Here is a 20974-nt window from a genome sequence, read left to right on the forward strand (position 1 = left end):
AAACCGCAGTCTTCTAAAATTTTGGCATATAGAAGCACAACAGAAGTAGGTAGGGCATAAAAATGCAAGGTCACTTGGTGGGTTGGGTCATTTTCATTTTTAATTAGCCCTTAGATCGCAAATCAAGGATGTGTCATCTCATGCTATGTAAGCTTTATAGGCTGTGGCAGAGTGAGGTTACAGCAGGGTTTAAGGAGCTTGGTGGTATGGCTATCCTGCAGTTGTAACTGCTGCGGATCCTGCCTTAAACCATCATGTTCTCAGCCTTGGGCCTGAGACCTGTCAGCAAATGGTGTGGACCTGGTTTGGGCTTGGACTTTAAGATTCCACAGTTAATGTCCCTGCAATATTTAAGACCACGAGATCCAGCAGCTTGTCTGTCCATTCATCTTACCAGTAACATAAGACTAAGATAAAACACAATCCTGGTTCTTGTTCATTCATCCCAGCAACAGCCTTGTAGATAGATTCCAAAGTACGTTAATCTTCATAATCTCCCTTTGTGATGACCAAGTGATGGTCACCTGATTGACGAAGCAGCAGGACTGGGGATGAGAATATATATATTTTTTCCATTTTAGTATTAAAGACCTTTCCTTCCCAAAGTCTGAATTCTTTTGAAGTCTGACTCATTCTTTTGGCAAGACCCTCATACATGTGGGTCCAGTCAATCCAGTCAAACTTGCATGGCTGAACAAACTACTAAAGTAATAGAATTAATTGCTACATACTCTTGGGGATCAGGGGTAGGTTGGAAAGGCTCGCATCCTTTGCATTAAATTCTCTACCAGGCTGTGGTTGCATTGATGCTGCTTAGAAAAGGGATTCTAAAGCTCAGCAAGCATTCAGTGAAGAAGGCATTTCATAATCCCCTTTGCTGAAGATCAGGTGTCTGAGTTAGAGTCTGCAGAGTGCACGTAGGACGTATGTACCACACTGCAAACTGAGACTAACTGAGCAAACCACTCCGACAACTTCACCTTTCCCTGTCACCGTACTGCAGTGCACAAAGCTATTTCAGTGGGAGCGAGAGGGAAATTTGGCAAAGAGTTCTCAGCTTGCACTATTTAAGTCTTGGAATGTCATTCAAGATGTTCTCATTCTGTTTCTAGTGTAATGTTTAAACCCACAAAATGAGACCGGAATACATAACACTAAGTTGGAATTAAGATAAATACACTTGTCATACTTAAGAAGTCACATTTCAATAAGATATGCTACCACTGGCTAAAAGCCATAGATCTTTCTGTATCCACACAATCAACTCTCAGTTGGCCCCAACAGTGGAAAAGAACAGCACAGAGGATAATCCAATAAAACAAAATAATTTGGGATCTCTTATATAATTTTATCTCATTGTAGAGCTTCCATCTTAATTTGCTTTGCTTACGCTAATTTCCAAATTAATTTGTATTCTCAGGTAGCATGCTAGAATGAAAATAATCCTGTTCCTGGAATTAAGAGACCCAGGCAACAGAACAGTCTATGACACTAACTTGGCAAATTGCTTACATTTTCAGGACTTGTTTGTCCACTCTTGAATGGAGATATAAACACTTACTCTACCTACTTTATAAGCTCTGTGCACATTCCAACATCAAAATGAGCAGAAAACAGAACAACCCAAAGCTGAGTGGGATCACTTGCCTGAAATGATGAAGAGGTATCTGAGGAAACTCACCCAAAAAGGATAATCCAACCCTTGGATAATGAAGCTCACCTTGTTGTACACTTACACTGAGTTGGGGACCTGAGATAAATCCTCAACTGAATTAAATGAATTTGGGGTTGGAAAATGTTGACATTTCAAGAACATTTCAAGAACAACAACAAAACAACAACAAATGAGGCTATGATAATTCTATACCAAAGCACAACACAGCACTGCTCAGGCCACCGACCTGAAATTGGGAAGGGGGGTCTTGTCTGGATATCGAAACTTTTAAATAGTTAGGAAGGAAATGGGTTCAGTAAACAACTTCCTGCTGAAAAATGATCATCTTTATGTTTCAAACAACATACAGATCCATATGCCAAATCTCTATACTCACCTTCCATGTGAAATCACTTCTTTGTGAAATATTATGTAATATCTACCATGATATTCTACAGAAATGATGTACTTGAGGTTATATAGTTTCATGGAGAGATATTAATTTAGCAAAAATTACTCTTATAAAATTGAAGGGAAAAAAGACCAATACATCAACTTCAGTTGCAGGAGTTTATGTAGCTGCTTTCTCTGTAGTTAAAAAAAAAAAAAAAAAAAAGGTACTCACTATACTTGGAACTTCATACCAGTTCATCTATAGAGCACCTTCTTAAAGACTATGTACCAATGTAAGGTTTTGTAAATTTCTAAACTGTTTTAAATGGGATATTATCTTTTGCAATAAACTTACATATTTTTCCTAGGTTTTAAGACTCCATTACTAGCTTGGGCTGATTTGCGTTATAAAATTTAAACTTAAGAAGAACGACTTAGTGGTTCTAGTGACAGGGATAGTTTTCATTATAATTGCTTCTGTATCTTTCCCAGGAAAACAAATCAACAATGAACACATTTAGAACTTAGTGCCTCAGTGATTACATGAAGACCCACATGTCCTGGGAGCAAAGGAGGTGGTTTAAATGAATGGAGTATTTCCTAGCTTCATTCAGATGGATATACTTCCATGACTTTTTGTCATTATTGTGTCCATACAATATAATTTATTCAACATTTTTAAAATTTTTCCTCTATTTTTCTTCCTTAAAAGACAGTTTCATATCACCATGATAAGGAAACCAATATTATGTTCCAAAAAGAGAAGATAAAACCAACATGATTTTGTTAAATTCTCGCTAAAATTTTTGAGTGTTAAAAAGGGAGATTAGCAGATATTCAACACATACTACATCCACTTTAACACCAAACACACTTTCTACTTGACTAATTGGAATGTTTAAGAGGGAAGTGGAAGAAAAACAACTTTCCCATCCTGTGATTCATTTTTTTTTTCTTTCATTGTCCATGAACCATCTAAAGCCAGCTTCTTTACCAATTTAAGGTGGGAAGAGTTTTGGGTATAGAATCAGGAGTCTTGGGTCTGACACATTTTGCCACCTTCTTTTTGCTAAGTGGCTTTGGGAAAGTTAACTTCTGTGAGCCTCTGACTCCTTTCCTTATAATACTGAACATAACCTTTGCCTTACAAGGGTGTCTGAGACTTAAGTGAATGAAAGTCCTGAGCACAAATGTAGCGCACACAACGGGTACTCAATAATTGTATATCCATTCATTTGCCGATTGAAGTAAATTGGGAGAGAATATGCAAGATGCCTTCATGGGTCTGTAGTGGGTTTTCAGAATCAAGCTTTAGATTGTCTCAGGGCAAAATAATGGTGTTGATAAGGAATGAACTCTTATTAAGAGCAGAAACCATGACAGTGAATGTGCCCTGACAAAGTCCTCAGTGATCCAGAAGAATATGCAGGCATACCAAGCACAGCATAGAGCTCAGAAATGAAAGACCCTTGTTGTGTGGAATCAAGTGTCCTTGAGGGGAAAGACACTGCAAGAGCTGGGTGCCTGCCATTTTAAGCACAAGGCAGTCAAGTAAAGCTCGATGAGTTGTCTGCATGCTCACAGCAATAGTCAGGGAACTCAGTGCTGGAGCAATGCAGTGGTGGGAGTAGTATGGGAAGTCTACAGGCCACCACGACCCAGGGCAGTCCCAGGAACCACTGACACTAAACTTGAGACCCGTTCTGACTGGCAGGTTCTGCCTCACCAGCTGAGCAGAGGCCTCAACATGGCCTTTTCTTATAAAGTCTTTCATTTCAAGCTGCTTAAGGCAATTTGCTGTATACCAAAAACACATTTCTTTTTTTAAGTCCAAAGAAACGTAGATTTTTTTTTATGATCATTATGCTCATAAAGCATGGCTTGCAATAAAAAGAGCTATGGGACAAATCCACACCCAACCAACATCATTTATGCCTGGCGTAAACAATGTTTGAAAACATAATGTTCATAAGCCCTTTTGGGTTTCACCTCAACTTCATCCCCATCTTTCAACCAACTTACAAACTGAATTCCTATCAGTCACATCTATCATCACTAATCCTGAGGTTTCCCGAACATATGACTTTGGCCTGCCTCCTATAGGGGCCTCGGTCCTGCAGAAAACCAAACCTAGAGCTTGGTTTTCTCACTGCCAGACTGAGCTAGATGCCAAGATAAGCATGCCTCTCCTCCAATACTGCCACCCTGTTCCAAACCCCTCCCCTTATCTGACCTCCACAGGTATGTTCCTACTGGTCCCCCAACATGTACTCCCTCTCCACTCTAGCACATTTTAGACATGGCAAGCAAAGGCAATCACCACAAAATTTAGATCTGACCCATGTCACACTTTGTTTCCTGATAAATTTAGAATGTAAGACTGGGTCTGTCACTACAAACCCAGCAGGGCCCACCTGCCTCTCCCATGGAAGCATGCCTCTCAGGCACATGAAGTCACCTTGGCTTCCTTTGACCCATTACACTAACACATCCTTAAGGGTCTGTGTACACTTTTCCTTCTGCCTGGAATAATCCACACTATGCCATCCTCCTTGCCCAGTTTCCAGCTCTGTTGGGCCTTCCCAGGTAAGGTTTTCTAACACTACTACCACCACTGCTCTGGATCATATGAAATACCCCTCCTGGACACTCACCTGGCACCAGGGATTCCTCCTTCAAATTTCTTGACACAGTTAACCTTGTACATACATTTGTGTCATTCTTTGATGACTGTGTTAATCTCTCATAGCCTATAATCTTCTTAAGGTAGGAATCCTGCTTATTTTTGCCTATCTTTGTATCTCTAACACTTAGCACAATGGAATTGAAATATCTGTTGAAGAAATAAATTAATGAATGAATTGGATCCAATGGATAGACATGAAAAAGGTGATTCCCAACTTTTTCCTTGTCTATCAGTTCTTATATGGGGATGATTCCATTGGAGTTTACAGGCCCTGTCTTTCCCCCCAGGAATATCCATCCTTCTACTGACTAGCAAGTAATGTGCCAGGACTTGTAATTCTACTATGGTCCACGTGGCACCCAGGACCCAGGAACATCAAGCCACTATCATTCTACCCTCACTGCCAACCCCCAGCACCTTTATTCAGAATATTGACAGTCCAGCTTAACCTCGTTTCAGAACAAATTGCCATCATAATTAAATCCCAATGCATTTTGCACATTTTACCAAGATACTGCCTTACTGTATGAAAGAGAAAATTAGTTTTGAAATTAAAGCAGATTGTTAACTATTTTCTCTATAATGTTTCCATTAAAATGCCAAAATTTATTACACGTGACCTAGTCCATTTTACACAAAACGTAATTTAAAGGAGACAGGGTCTGTCTAACTGAAGAAGCACATTGGGCAGAGCATTTTGCCTTGGCTTAAACCACAACTAAAATGAAAAGACAATAAACATCACACCAAAGGATTATTTGTTCCAAAGCAAATAAGAGGTTTATTATCATGAATGGCCTCGCCAATTCTCAGAATCCATAACTATATTATATTAAATTTCACTCAAATTAAACCAGCACTTTTTTTTCTCCTGGCAAAATCTCTATATGCATTTTTTAAGTCATCAGCTAAACACCATGACCTCCCATTGGTGCTTGGACTTGGTTTCCCAGGTAGCACATGTGATACTGTGATACCCTGGTTATGCTGACACAAAAGCCTTCTTTCTCCTGAGCCAAATGGGCTGAATCATTCTAATTGTTGAAATCAAGAGTGGTTCATGTAACTCTTACACCAAGTACCCCAAGCCTGACTGAATCCGACCCCACATGCAGACATCTCAGGTGGGTGATGGAGAAGAGGGGATGTCATGAGCTGTTGTCGTTGTTTTTTGTTTGCTTGTTTGTTTCAAGATGGAAAAAAAAAATATATGCTTTCTGTAGTTACGGATCAAAGGGAGCAAATTCAAAGGCATGCAACGAGCTCACCACTGACCAGACTGGATTTCCTGGAATAGATCTCTCCTTTCACTCTACAACCACGCATCTGGCAGTGCCAGGAAAACGCAGATGAACCCTAGTCCACAATCACTATTTTCCAACAGTTATTGATTCCCTGCTCTGTGCTGGTCAAGAAAATCATAGGTGCAGCCCTTGCCTCATACAGCTTATTATGGTCCAGAGAGGGGGGAAGGGTTCTCACAATAAGCACACAGTCTTTTCTGATTCATGCACCTGGATGTCACACCCCAGCATCCTCCCCTTCCTTTTGACCCTCTTAATGCTGTCCTTATTATTCTCTTGGGATGATTATTTGTCCTAAATTATAGCTATTTCTAGTTCTTCCCTTGTTTCTTTCCCTACTGTATGTGGTGTCCTGAGAGTAGTAACTGCCTTCCTCACCTTATAAAGTCTTATGTGCAGGAGGTCCTTGTTTAACTGTGAATAACTTTGCCATCATGAGCCCTTGTCTGTTCCATGTAGACCCCTGTACTGCACTGGCTTTAAAGGGCTACTTTCTCTCATAGTTTTCCAGCTCTGTCGGACCTAGCCCCTCTTGGCTACCTGGGGATCTCCCTAAGACACACATCTGGCCATTCCCTGGCTTCTATATCTCTAATAGCACCCTGCCGCCATCCTAGAACATAACATTCTTCCTACAGCAAACAAGGTTCCTCACAATCTGACTCCAACCTAGTAGGCTTTGCCCAACTTCCTACTACTTTCTACCCCCCATGCCCGCCTCCATGCCACCTTCCAAAACAGTCAGAGCCTATTGCATATCGGTGACTTAGCTGTTGTTTCCTCTACCTGGGACATTGTTCCAATACCTATCTATCATGGGAAATAATTTTCATTTGGGGAAATAAATTAATATTAGCCATATTCTACTAATTATGATAATAATGTCTCTAGTTTCTTGAAGTTAAAATGGACTGTTATTAAATGCTTTCCTTCCATTAAATGATTTGTTTCAAGGTAGTTTACAATTACCCCCATTTTCCAGGAGAATAATTGAGGCTTGGAGGGATATAAGTAATGTGTCCGAGTCTATTAGTATGAGGTGGTGAAGGCTAGAGTTCCTTCAAGGTCTGCCAAACTTGGGAGCTTGGGCTCTTACCTCCTATGGCAGACAGCAAGTTGCAATTTAAATGTCACCTCCTCTCTGTAACTTTTTCTGATCATCCCCCGCCCCTGCCATGGGATTAGTCACTCCGTCCTCCGAGTACTCATGGCACTTTGAACAGGCTGCTGCTTATATTATCTTGACATTTCTTTTGTCAATCTCTCATGCACATCTCCACCAGGGAGCAAAGTTCTGGGGGACAGAAATTGTCATCCGCATCTCTATAGTCTTTTAGGTGTTTATCACATTGCCTAAGATTCTATAAATGCTTCGTATATGTTTGTTGAATGAACTGGGAGAAAATATGAAAATGAAAATGTTAAGAGAAAAAATAGTCCATGGTAGAGAGACCAGAACAAGGCCAGGAGTTCTGACTTCTGCTCCTGATTTTCTGCACAATTTTGAACAAGTACTTTCACCTCCATCCCCCACATCTGTCTTTAAAATGAAACCATCTGCCTTTCTGGCTTCACAGGCTGGTTAGAAGAAAAGTAAAATTATATACATGAAAATGCTTCACTAAGTTTGACTATCTCATTAATTCCTATTTTTAAAGAAATAGTGTTTGAGGGGTTTTTTTTCCTGATTATAAAAGGAAAGCAAAATCATTTTAGAAAAAGTGAAGTTACAGAAATGTAAAAATCATATGTTGCTTAAGCAGAAGATATGGACATAATTTTAGATTCAGAGCAGGGCCCTCATGTCTGACCTCTGAAGATCCAGGGCTTCTGATGTGGGGCCTCAGGTGTTCCCCTCCCTGGCCTTCAGGGCCCCTGATGACTTTCTTGCCATTGTTAGGGTCTGCTGACCCTTTCTTTATATTTAAGACATAGAATTTCCTCATGTTATTAAAAAATAATCAATAATAATTAATGACTATGCAAATGCATCATTATATGAATGTAGCATAAATCTAGAAAAAGGGGCTTTGATCTTGAGGGGTCATTTGACAGAATTGATTTCTTTGAGTCTTTTTAGAAGGCCAGTGTACCAGACAGAAGAAGACGGAACAGACCCCTGTAGGAGAAGTCTGCTGCATTGGAAATTATTCCAACTGGGTTTTTCATGGGGCAGCTCCAGTCCCTCAACAACATTCACACAGGGAAGGACACTCTGTGATGGAATTTCTCCTAGTCTGGGACTCAAGCCTTTGTAACAGACATATGGCGGCCAGTTTCGTCTCAAGGGGGCTTTATTCACAGCCCAGCTATAACAATAGCTCAAAAATACTTCCCAAATCCAGGAGAGATCCCAAGCCAGGGCCACAAAGTAGTTTGTCATCTGATTCACGACACTTGTGTCAAAGTGAGAGGAGACTCCAGCACAAAGGAGAATAATAATGGTTCTTATTTACCAAAGTCCTGCTAGGTGGGTGCATAGGGTGCTATGAGCTTTACACATACTTTTTAAATTCAATCCAATCCTTGCAGTGGGACTGACAGGTCATAACTATTATTAACACTATTTTACAGATAAGGGGAATGAGGAGCAGAGCTGTGAAGTGAAGAGACTTCCTATCCCTGGAATAAGACCTTCTTACCCCTTAAGGACCCAGGTCCCAGCTAGCAAAAGCCTTTCAAACTCCAGATCTTGTGCCCCAACTCCACAGTCTTAAAAAGCAATGTTAGGCACGAGAGTTTTCAAAAGCTAAATGGCAGACATTCTAAAGTTCCAAAGTTTCCAAAGTTCCCCAAGGACAAGAAAAGGCTAACCTCTCTTCTAGTGCCAGATAATAGTATAGGAGGTACAGAGAAGTCTTACCTTTAATAACACACTTGAAATAACTTGTTCAAAATCAGATCTGTCCAGCTCCCCTTACAGAAGGTAAAAGACACTGAGATATTTGGAGTAATTTCATTAGGATGATGATGTACCAGTCATGCATTTCTTAAGTACTCATCTTACAGTTCCCAAACTCAGTCTCTGCCCCTGCCTCTCTGGGTGATGACAAGAGCAGCATAGGAAACATGCTGCTGGCCAGTGGAGGCCTCAACACAGTCACTAGATTTTCAGGTTTCAGCTCACCTCCCATGTAGAACCACAAGGCATGTTTCCTGGTGCCATGTGCAAGACTGTCATGGCAGCAGCAGCAACGGTAGTGTGCTTATTATCTAGGACCAGTCTGATCTCAGAGCAGAGGTCTGCATGACTGGGCAGACCAGGGAGCATGCAGTATCTGTTTTAACAAATTTAGAAACTAACATTTCCCCTTAATTCCCATGTCTGTGGCACACCATGGAACAGAAGGAAGGTTTGGAGAATGAAACCAGCTCTTTTTATGCCCAACTCTGAAACTTTAATTTGTCTGAAAGAATTCTACCACACAGGGCTAGTAAATTATTTGGGAATTTTATATAAAAAATCTTTATATGAAAGTTTGACATGAAACAAATCTTCTCTCATCTTATTTTTTAAATCAGAATTCTTTTAAAGCTAGACATTAATCTGTACTTTCAATTAGTGTGTTCTTTCCATTCATTCACTCCCGTAGCTTAGATAAATGCCTGCCACCTGCCAACCCTGGGCCTACAGACAGGAACCCCAAAGACAATGGGATAGAGTCCCCTTCCTCAAGAATCTTAGTCTACTGTGGAACATAGATAGGTAAAAGAAAATTCCATTATGATATGGTAATGCTGTAATTGAAAAATGGACAAAGAACAATGAGGTCACTGAAGAAAGATGATCTTGAGGAATGAGAGAAGATTTCAGAGACCGTGAGATGGAGATAAGACAAGAAATGCTGCTCCCTCTTACAAACCCCTAACCCTTCCTCTCCACCTATCCAAATTTTTCATGCCATTCAAGAACTAGACCAAGTTACATGAAGTCTACCTTAATAACGGACTTCTGTGCACACATGTTATGGGTTCCTTGGAAGATGAGATTCTAATTCTTTTTTTTTTTCTGCATATATATTTTAGGCCATGTACTCCTTGGCATGCAACTGCCAAAATTCTTATTGAAACAAAGCCTCCTCACCCACAGGACATAAGCACCCTCTGCGTGACCAGATCAAACAGCAACCAAGCTACCCCAACCTAATGATGCTACCTCTTTTTTACCAACTGGAATTTCAAGTCTCTTGTGTAACGTTTATTTTCTTTCTCTAACCCGATCTCCCCCTAACACATACACACATATTTAGTCTTTTCATCTTTCTCAAGTTTTATCTCAGAAAAATAATGTCCTGGGCATACAGTGAACTGCTTAAAATGGTAGCTTTAAACTCTGTAGACTTGGATTTGGACTCTATCTTCCTCCTTCTCAGGTATGTGATGTTGGACAAGAGGCTTAAACCCTAGGACCACTGTTTCCTTTCTGGGAGGGGATCATAATTTTTGTCAACCTCACAGATTAAATGTGATAATATCCTCAAAGTGCCATCTCTGCCACACCACAGAGTAAACACCCTAGAAATGTTCATTGTGATTATCACTGGCATATGTGTCCCCTGAAGAAAACAAATACATCCTCCCCCCAATTCTTTCCATTTGGTCCAGTTATTCAATAATAATTCTCTCTCCTCTCTTACCCTCCTAACGTAATGATGCCATAAGGGTGATGATAGTAACAATGTTAAGGAAAAGAATGATGGTTTGTATGTAAATAAAATAAATAGCAGAAATCTTCCATTACCTCAGAGGGATTCACTGAGGTCATCCTAGATGTCAGGGACCCAGTGTTTCCTGTAGATGCAGAAGTGATGAAGACATTGTTCTGTAGAGCTAGGAAGAATGTTTTCACGACAGTATGATGAGTATGTGAGGCAGGTTCAGGCTGAAGAGAGCAAGAGGGGTCCCAACTTACATGACTGAAACATGGGTCCCAACTTACATGAGTGAAACTGAGGCCAAGACATGAAGGAGAAAGAGTATTTGCAAGGAGGTTTTGTAAAGAAGGGTAAGAGGAGTCTATTCTAGACAGAGGGAATGTCATCCAAATGCCATTTAGAGATGGAATGGAATGGAATGCAAAGGAGAAGAGGAACATTGTGTAGTTAACAGAGCAGTGCCATCGAGTTAGCACAAGAGTGGGAGGTAGAGAGTACAGGGGAAAGAGGTGGGCCATTATACTGGGCACACTGAAGGCCATGGTGAGCAGCTGGGCCTTTATCTTTTGCCACTATAGGGCCATTGATGCTTTCTCACCAGAAAGTTCTACTTTATAAGACCACATGGGCCACAGTGTGAAGAATTCAAAAGGGACAAAGAGGAGACAGCATGTCTTGTTTGCAGCTGCAGCAGTGGTAGCAGTGAGAAATAGTCACGGGCAGACATGGGTGGTGGAGGGAAGTTTTGGATTTGAGAGACCTTTAGACTTAGAACTTGGCAGTCTGCTCAAGAGCGCAGGGACAAACTGCACACAAAAGGAGAAGGAGGTGTGAGATAATTTTGCATCTCCATTCTAGCTTTGTCTTCTGTTTAACCTGGTGTTTCATAAATACCAACCTTCAAGGTTCTTATTCTGATTTTACAGGTTCCCAGAATTGAGGAGATCAATCCTAAAGAGACCATTGTCATTACAAAGCCACCAAAACCCAGTGCCATTTCAGAGGTTTCTGAAAGTTGCCACGTAGGTCATTTCATCAGACTGCATGGTCTTGGCAGAGCAGCAGCGGGGGCAAGGTGGTTCATTATCACCTTTAAAATATTTGATGCCCAAAGAACAACTTAGGGTCTTAGGAGTACACGATATGCTATTTAAAAGGAGGAACTCTGTAAACAGTTTTGCCTGAGTTCAAATCTTGGTTCTTCCACTCATAAGTTGTATGATTATAAGCAAGTTATACAACCTCTCTGTGCCTCAGTTATCTCATCTGTAAAATGTGAGTACCTGAGGGTTAAGAGGTAAGACACATAGGGTGCTTAGTTCTCTGACTGGAATGCAGACTATTTGCTCAATACGTGACAGTTTTATTAGAAATACTGTTTATTAACAAAGTGTTGGGTTGCTGAGTGAATGTCATGAGTCAACCAACCACTTCTGGCTTGGAACCGCACACCCGCATGTCCTCGACTGTCGCCTGCTCTCCATGGGACAGAGTTGGGTGGAGTTGGCATTAACTATCTTGCTGTGGCCCCTGCCCAAGTGTTCTGGAGTCTGTGGGCTCAAAATATGTCAGAGAGTGGTCATGTGGGTGGGCCATTTGCCATTTGGAAAGTGAAGTCAGAGCTTTAAAAGCCTGAATCATGCATGACTCAGATGTTTTTGTTTTGTTTTGTTAAGATTTTATTTATTTATTTGACAGAGAAAGACACAGCAAGAGAGGGAACACAAGCAGCAGGGAGTGGGAGAGGGAGACACAGGTTTCCTGTTGAGCAGGGAGCCCGACACAGGGCTTGATTCCAGGACCCTGGGATCATGATTTGAGCTGAAGGCAGATGCTTAATGACTGAGCCACCCATATGCCTCTGACTCAGGTGTTTTATGGAGTCTTCAGCGCTACTGTGAGGTGAAGCACTGGAGGATGGGGTGATCTCCAGCTTTTTTTTTTCCTTTTTGAACAAACTGCTCTGAATTTCCAGAGCTGGCATGATGCCAACTGCATTTACCTTTATTTAATCACTCAATAGACTCCTCTGCAAAAACCAGGGTAATTAGGCCCAAAATATATCACCCAGAGGCTTATTTTAATTACCCAAAATAAAAGCTAGATCCCAATTTCAACAAAATTACCAGATTGTTTCCCTTCCAAGAATTTCTAGTGTTTAAGTTTCCTGGTTGATTCTCCCTATGAGATTGTCCATCCTCAGCACTAAGGAGGCCAGACACAAGGGACAGCCTTCTGTAGAGCAGTGAGCAGTGGAATGCACTGGCCAAGGAAGGTTCCCTGAGACAGTCCCTTCAGCTACACAAGCGAGCCTGGAAAGTTTTCCTCACACTGCTCCAAGACCAATGGGACAGTGCAACAAACACATGCTCTGATGTCAGACATCCCTGGTTTGCATCCCACCTTGCCACTGGCTGTGTGGCTTTGGCCATGGTGCTTTCATCCTCTGGTGCTCCGTCAGTCTATTCTCCCAAACCATGGGGTGTATGATGATAGTTACCTGTGAGGACTCAAAGATGTGCTCTATCAGAGAGTAGGGATTTCTAGCCCAACTTTTTTTTGAAACATCTCTGAAGATAACAATCAATGCAATGATCGCCACTGTGTCACAGTTTAATTGGTAGCATGTGCTCTTTCTTATGGGCATGTAAAATCATGGTGCATCTTACATTTGATAAAATATGATATGTAGCACATAGAAATAATTCCCTGGCAAAATGCTAAGTACTCAGATTATTGTAGCTCTTATACCACAGCCTTCTTGAAAGAACCAAAAATATGTGGAAGAGAATATTGGTTCTACAAGAGCTTTTGGACTGGGCCAGAAAAACACCAATGATTTTGGACAATACATAATATTTGCAAGTACCTTGCATACATCAATATTCTCTAAGCTTATACTTATGAATGATATCCCTAATCAGCACTCCTCCCCCTGAGCTAAGATGTAGTCTCCAGGTCTTTCTCATTGTAGTACTACAGGCTGCCATTACCAACCACCAGAGCTGGCCCATGAAGCAAAATCTGTTTTATGTCCCTGACTCGGGATCTTGGAAGATGTAAAAAGAGAATAGGCATTGGCCAAATCAGAAAACTTAGATATATGAAAAAGATCTCAAGAATCTTAGAGTTCATCGCACAGAAGAAACCAAGGTCTAGCAGGGTGACATTGGCATAAAGTCACAGAACCAACTCTTCAGAACAAGTACGGAAAATTTCTCCTGTTCACTCTTAAAGGCAGAGAGCTAACTGGTGGTTGCCAGGGGGGTGGTGGGTAGGGGGGTGGGAGAAATATATAAGGGGGATTAAGAGTACACTCACCCTGATGAGCACTGAGAAATATATGGAATTGTTGAATCACTGTATTGTACACAAGACACTAATGTAACAAACACTTTATTTAATTATACTCGAATAAAAAAATATTCTCCCATTCTCTCTTATCCAAAATGTCCTTTCTACCAAACCGTGCTGCCTTTCTCATCCTCAAACTCCTTGGTAACTTTAGTAAATAAATGTATATCTGATTGATTAGACTCTGGGAAAGAAAGGAGAGGGCAGCAGTCACGTAAAAAATTTTTTTACCTTTTGTTTTCGTAAATTTTCCTTCTGCTCATTTGTCACCACAACACTTCATTGTTTAGGCAAGCAATTTACAGAAAAAATCAGGAATAGTTATTTCCAGCAAATGATAATTACAAAATGCTATGCACAAGAAGCGATCCGTCCTAGCCCTATGGTTCCTGTAATTTTAATAGCTAATACCTTTTATAATGTTCCTGCTCCTACAAATAAAAAAAGCAGTTACTATTTAATCCCACATAATGACATACCAACAACCAGCCACCCCACATCCAGTCAAGGCCTTTTCAGGATTTCAGAAGTACTAGACATGTCTGGTGTTTGTCGTAAATATTGATTGTTTAATATTCCCAAGCAATGGAAACTGACCAATAAAAATTATATCTGGAAAATTGAAAGTGATGGTTTGAATGGGGCTCTCTCCTTGTCAAACTTCAATTTGAAATTAAATTGGGGCCTTCAGCAGTAAGACAGGGACTCCTGACCTCTGAGTAATTACTTTCCAACTTCATTTTCTTTAATTTGGTGGAGATATTTTTATTCTAAGAAGTGTTGGAAAGGACTATTTTATGAAAATGAAGCTATATCTTAAGAAAAACCTGGTTATTTCTTCCTTCTAGTTGAGGCACATTCCTGTTCCTAGGGAGGTAAGCTTTCTACACACCTCCAGTACTCCCCACTCGGCACTCTCTTTGTTGTAATTACACCAACAAACTCAAGAGTCATTGAGACTAATGATACAGCCTGCAACTTAGAACCTCTGCAAAGCTCCTGGAATCAGCCCAGGTGACAGGAAAAGTATGAACAGACAATTCCTTGTGCTGCTCCCATACTCCCTGAGATATGGGTTCCTGATATTTAGAGAAAATGTTCTTTGAAGAAGGAAAAGCATCCCAATCCGAGAGAAAAGCATATACAAATACATGAAGGTACGGAATAACACAGCATTTCTAGGTATTATTTCATTCATTCATTTGCTTAACAAATGTTTATTGAGAACCCATGGTATGCCAGGTGCACTATTGGAAGCTGAGGATAAAAGAGTGAGTAAAACATGGTCCCTGCCCTCAAGGGCATCCACAGAATGGAGGGAGGCTGAAATACAGAGATAGAAAATCACAGACTAAGTACAACGAGCCCAGTGACTGAGAATGTCCAGGGGCTCTGAGGGCAAATGAGGGAGCCGGGTGGGGAGGGACTGAAGCCAGATGTGCAGAAAACAGCCCAGTTTAGTGGGAGGCTAGAAGGGCAGGCAGGTGAGTAAGAGGGAGCAATCAAGGGCAGCTCTTACAGTTCTAGGAGGTCAGTGCCATAAATGGGGGTCCTGAATGAAAGGAGAGTGTAGAGCAGGCTCTAGTGGGCTGGTGATGAGCTGTGTTTGGGACACAGTGAGTCTGAGGTATTTGAGAGACATCCCATCAAAGGAGGTCATGGTTTCCTTGAGAGCACAGACCATGTTACTCATTTCTGAGTCTTTGTGCTAAGTATATAAGAGGTTCTCATAAAATAATGAATGAATAAGTAAATGAATATTATGTACAAGAAAAATATATGCAAATGATTTTCATGTGTTATTTCAATTAATTCCCACAGGAACTCTATGAGGAAGGTCTCTTATCACCCCAATTTATAGAAAGGCCCAAGCCTTAAAAGTTCTGTGGTATGAGGGAGGAGTTAGTATGGCAAGGTCACAGATAGCAACATCTAAGAAAAAAAAAAGAGAGAGAGAGAGAGAGATGGAGAGAAAGAGAGTACACAGAAACATCATTAGTCATAAAGGAAATGCAAATTAAAATCACAATGAGACACCGCTAGAATCATTATAAATCCATCAGAATTGTTACAATCCAAAAGACTGACAATACTAAGTGTTGGTGAGGGTATAGATAGACTAGAACCCTCATATGGCTCATGGAAATATAAAATGGCCACTATGGAAAACAGCTTGGTATTTCCTTATAAAGTTAGACATATGCTTTCCATATGTCCTAGCAATTCCACTTCTAGATTTCCACACAAGAGAAATCAAAATATGTTCACACAAAATCTGTTATGTTAATATTCACAGCAACGTTATTTATAATAGCCAAAAGTTGGAAACAATTCAAATATTCCTCAACTAGAGAATGGATAAACAAAGTGTGCCATATTCATACAGTATAATAGTATTCAGCAATAAAAAGGAATTAAGTACTGGGGCGCCTGGGTGGATCAGTAGGTTAAGGCCTCTGCTTTCAGCTCAGGTAGTGATCTTGGGGTCCTGGGATTGAGCCCCACATTGGGCTCTCTGCTCAGCGGGGAGCCTGCTTTCCCCCTCTCTCTCTGCCTGCTTCTCTGCCTACTTGTGTTCTCTCTCTCTGTCAAATAAATAAATAAAATCTTTTAAAAAAGAAAGGAATTAAGCACTGATACATCCTAAAAGATGGATGAACTTCAAAAAGATGCTAAGAAAAGAAGCCAGACATAAAAGACATTGAATTGCATAATTTCACTTATATGAAATGTCCAAAGAAGGCAAATCTATAGAGACAGAGAATAGAAGAGTGGTTGCTCAGGGCTGGGGTGGGGATGGGGAGGTAAGGGTGTGGTGCAGACAGATTGCAAATGAAAATTTCTGCAATGAAGGAAATGTCAGCAACTGAGTTACCATCATGGTTGCACCACTGTAAATTTACTGAAACTCATCTAACTGAATCCTTACAATGGTTAAATTTTAAAGTATGCAAATTTCACTTCAATAAAACTAAAATCAAGCAAGCAAAGGAAGAAAGAGTGCTGTGTGATTTAGAAGAGGTAGGGAGTGCCAGACCAGGTTGGTGAGATTTGAGCACCATCCAGAGTGGTGCATTTGTGCTAGACCTTGAAGACTAGGTAGGATTTCAACAGATTGAGATGGCATACTAAGGAATTCCAGACAAAGAAAGCAGCTTGAGTGAGAAAATACCACGCATTTTTGGGAAATATCCAGACATGCATTTTGGTTTAATATTTGGCTGGAGAAAAGTAGACGAAAAAGCTGAGAAATGTGGTTATGGCCAGATCACAGAAGCTGAGAATGGTCATAAGACTTAATTTGGTAGAGAGTGGGGACCCACAGAACATTCCAGAGTATGGGAATGTCCTGGCAAAGATTAATGGGACAGCAGTGAGGAATATGTGTTAGAAAGATGAGTAACCAAGGCAGAGCATCAAATAAAAGGCTCAGATAACAGACTGTAGTGAATGGGGGCCAAACTATGCTCACTTGCCTGTGTCGATAATGCAAAGGGACAGAGAAATGAAGTGTACCAGATAGAAAGGAAAATAATAAGACACCAGTTACTTGGCACTTCCTATGATCCACGCACTGTTTTAAAAGATGACTGTTCTAAAGGACAAGCAGAGAGTTAAGACCTGCTATATACAGAATGACCCAAATAGATTGATGATCATCTTTAGGTCTGGCTCCAAAGAAAAGGAATAAAGATTAGAGAGGTCATAAAATGCTTATCTAAGGGGTGTTATGGAAACCACAGATATGGAAGCTTGTAACCAAGTAAGAAATGGTGGTATTTCTAAAGTGGAAGGATCCTAAGTGAGACAAATGACAAAGACCATTTTACACAGCTGTCTGCCCCAGGAAGGCAGGAGCGCCTGACCAGCTGGCCCTCTCTATGGATGTCACCACTGCTTTAAATGCACACAGTATACATTAAGTAAACATGCATTGACATAACTGAACAGAACCAAATGGGTCTAAAGAAAATTGCTACACTCCGCTGCTTCTTGGGATCAAATCCTTGCCCAGCTACTTTTTAAAAAATTAACATATAATGTATTATTTGCCCCAGGGGTACAGGTCTGTGAATCATCAGGCTTACACATTTCACAGCACTCACCATAGAACATACCCTCCCCATTGTCCATAACCCAGCCACCCTATCCCTACCCCTCTCTCCCTGGCAACCCCCAGTTTGTTTTGTGAGATTAAGAGTCTCTTATGGTTTGTCTCCCTCCTGATCCCATCTTGTTTCATTTTTTCCTTCCCTACTCCCCACAACCCTCTGCCCTGCCTCTCAAATTCCTCATATCAGAGAGATCATATGATAATTGTCTTTCTGATTGACTTATTTCACTCAGCATAATACCCTCTAGTTCCATCCACGTCATTGCAAATGGTAAGATTTTGTTTGTTTTGATGGCTGCATAGTATTCCATTGTACATATATACCACATCTTCTTTATCCATTCATCTGTTGATGGACATTTAGGTTCTTTCCATACTTTGGCTATTGTGGACATTGCTGCTATAAACATTCGGGTGCAGGTGCCCCTTCGGATCACTACATTTGTATCTTTGGGGTAAATATCCAGTAGTGCTATTGCTGGGTCATAGGGTAGCTCTATTTTCAACTTTTTGAGGAACCTCCATACTGTTTTCCAGAGTTTGCCCAGCTATTTTTAAAATACTTTTAAAACACTCAGCACCTTATATTCTGTAACCATGAAGGAGGACTATAGCGTATGAACAATCAACATCCCAAACTTAGCTGAGATCCCAAACTGGCTTCCTGAAAGCTGAATCCAGCTGTTCAGGGGATAGGAGAATGTTTATAAATATATTTTTTATTAGGGGTGCCTGGGTGGCTCAGTGGGTTAAGCCTCTGCCTTTGGCTCAGGTCATGATCCCAGAGTCCTGGGATCAAGCCCCACATCTGGCTCTCTGCTCAGCAGGGAGCCTGCTTCCCCCACCCCCTTCTGCCTGCCTCTCTGCCTACTTGTGATTTCTGTCAAATAAATAAATAAAATCTTTAAAATACATACATACATATATATATATATATATGTATATTTTATTAGCTGCCAACACCTAAATATTAGAGAATTTCACATTTTCGGTTTCCCTTGAGAATTTGGAAATTGTGGCAACTGTATGGCCCAATTCCACACGATGTCGATCAATCACAGCTAAGAAGCACTTGTCCTCACTAAACATTAGCGTCCCTGTCTGGTACACTTTATTCTTTCATTCGCTCATTCATTCAACAAATATTTATCAAGTATCTACTCTATGCAGGGCACTATTGTAGGGTTTGGAGATATAAATGAATAAAACAGACAAAATACTTACATCCTGAAGCTCATTTCCTCACAAGCAGAGCCAGACAATCAATCAATCAAGGGATATATATATCTCTATATCTGTATCTATATCTCTCTCTCTATATATAGATATATACACATATATATATTTCAGGTGGTGATAAATTCTAAGAAACAAAGAACTAAGGTGCAGAGATAAAAAGAGGATGGAGAAGTGCTGGTTATTAAGATGGGGAATCAGGGCAGGGAAGTGTCTCTAATTAGGTGACACCTGAGCCAAGATCGGATTTACGTGAGGAAATAAGCCCTCAGATCTGAGGCGGAGATAGGTCAAACTGAGGCAACAGGAAAAATAATCATGTTTTATGTGTGGGAGAAAAGGGGCAGAGGGTACTTCAGGCCCTAGTAATGGTTTGGAGTTTATCTTAAGTGAGATGGGAAACCACTGGTGAGTTTAAGCAGGGAAGTGACATAGTCAAACATACTTATTTATATTGGTGACTGGCCCCTATAAGCATTGTTTTTGGCCTGTGGCTTAAAGCAACGTGGTTTAACCCAAAGGTTAAAGGGTTAGAGGTGGACTCTGTCTGGAAAGGGAAAATAATCAGACAATGAGGTAGGAATCGCCTGATCTTCAGAATATAGCATTTGTGCAAAAGGCTAACCCAAACTTAACAAGGACGAATTAACTAATGTCTGTGGGCAGAGTGAACATACAGTGAATCCACTTAGAAAACCAAACTCACAGGACCCTGAGATTGGACATTGCTTGACTCTAGTCCAAAAGGAAAGGATCCTGGTGGACGTGAATGGGGGATATTCTGCCTATTCCACTTATAAAAAGCTTCTCTCAGTCTTCCACCTTTACCAGTGATATTTCATCCCCACTGGTACACTCAATTTGGTGAACAAGGCTTAAGTCTTGTTTTATTTCAGTAACTTGAGTTGACTCTCATGTTATCCCAACTCAGATTTTTAAAAAAATCTGTTTTACTCCAAAACAAAGTAACGATTAGCACTAGGTGTTCAACATGACCCGGTGTTCCAGAAAATCCATTCCTTGACCCTGAACAGTTCGAAATGTTTGACAAGAGGAAGAGATCTACTCACAATCAGAACATGATCCCGTCCCATCGTGATGACCGTCCGGTTCACTGTGCGAAGAAGCTGGACCATGATTTCTTGGATGTGGTGGTAGGTGAAGGCCTGGAACACAGTCAGAGACATCTGTGTGACAACCAGACATTGTATTTATACATCTCTTCCAAAGGACATACAACAGCAGTCAGACATGGTGGTCATCAAGATCACCACCAGTGCCAACATCAGTACCACCGTCATCATCATCATAGTCATTGTCATCATATCCCCATGGCCATCACCACCTGGCACTGGGCACCAGGAATTTCACTAAATTTTACTAAATATGTGGCAGAGATTAAGAGCTTAACTCTGGAATCAGAAACTTTTGTTTTAGAATACTAACTACAGAATTATTGTATTATTGGCTACTTCTCTGAATCTTGGTTTCTTCATTGGTGTAACAGTCAGAATCTAACCTGGAATAAGGAGGGTATTTACTGCAGGAAATTGATTATATGGGTGATGAAAAAGCTGA

The 20974-nt window shown here is 40.7% G+C and overlaps 1 protein-coding gene across 1 annotated transcript in view; it reads right to left on the minus strand.

The window, feature by feature from the left end:
* Nucleotides 1-20974, minus strand: part of DOCK2 (dedicator of cytokinesis 2) — a 403190-nt gene that overhangs the window by 207037 nt on the left and 175179 nt on the right. The window contains exon 27 of the mRNA XM_080804304.1: nucleotides 20467-20562. Coding sequence (XP_080660430.1) covers nucleotides 20467-20562 — 96 coding nt within the window. The remainder of the gene's footprint in view (nucleotides 1-20466; nucleotides 20563-20974) is intronic.

The sequence above is a fragment of the Martes martes genome, assembly GCF_963455335.1.
Source record: "Martes martes genome assembly, chromosome: 5".
In the NCBI taxonomy this organism is placed as follows: Eukaryota; Metazoa; Chordata; class Mammalia; order Carnivora; family Mustelidae; genus Martes; species Martes martes.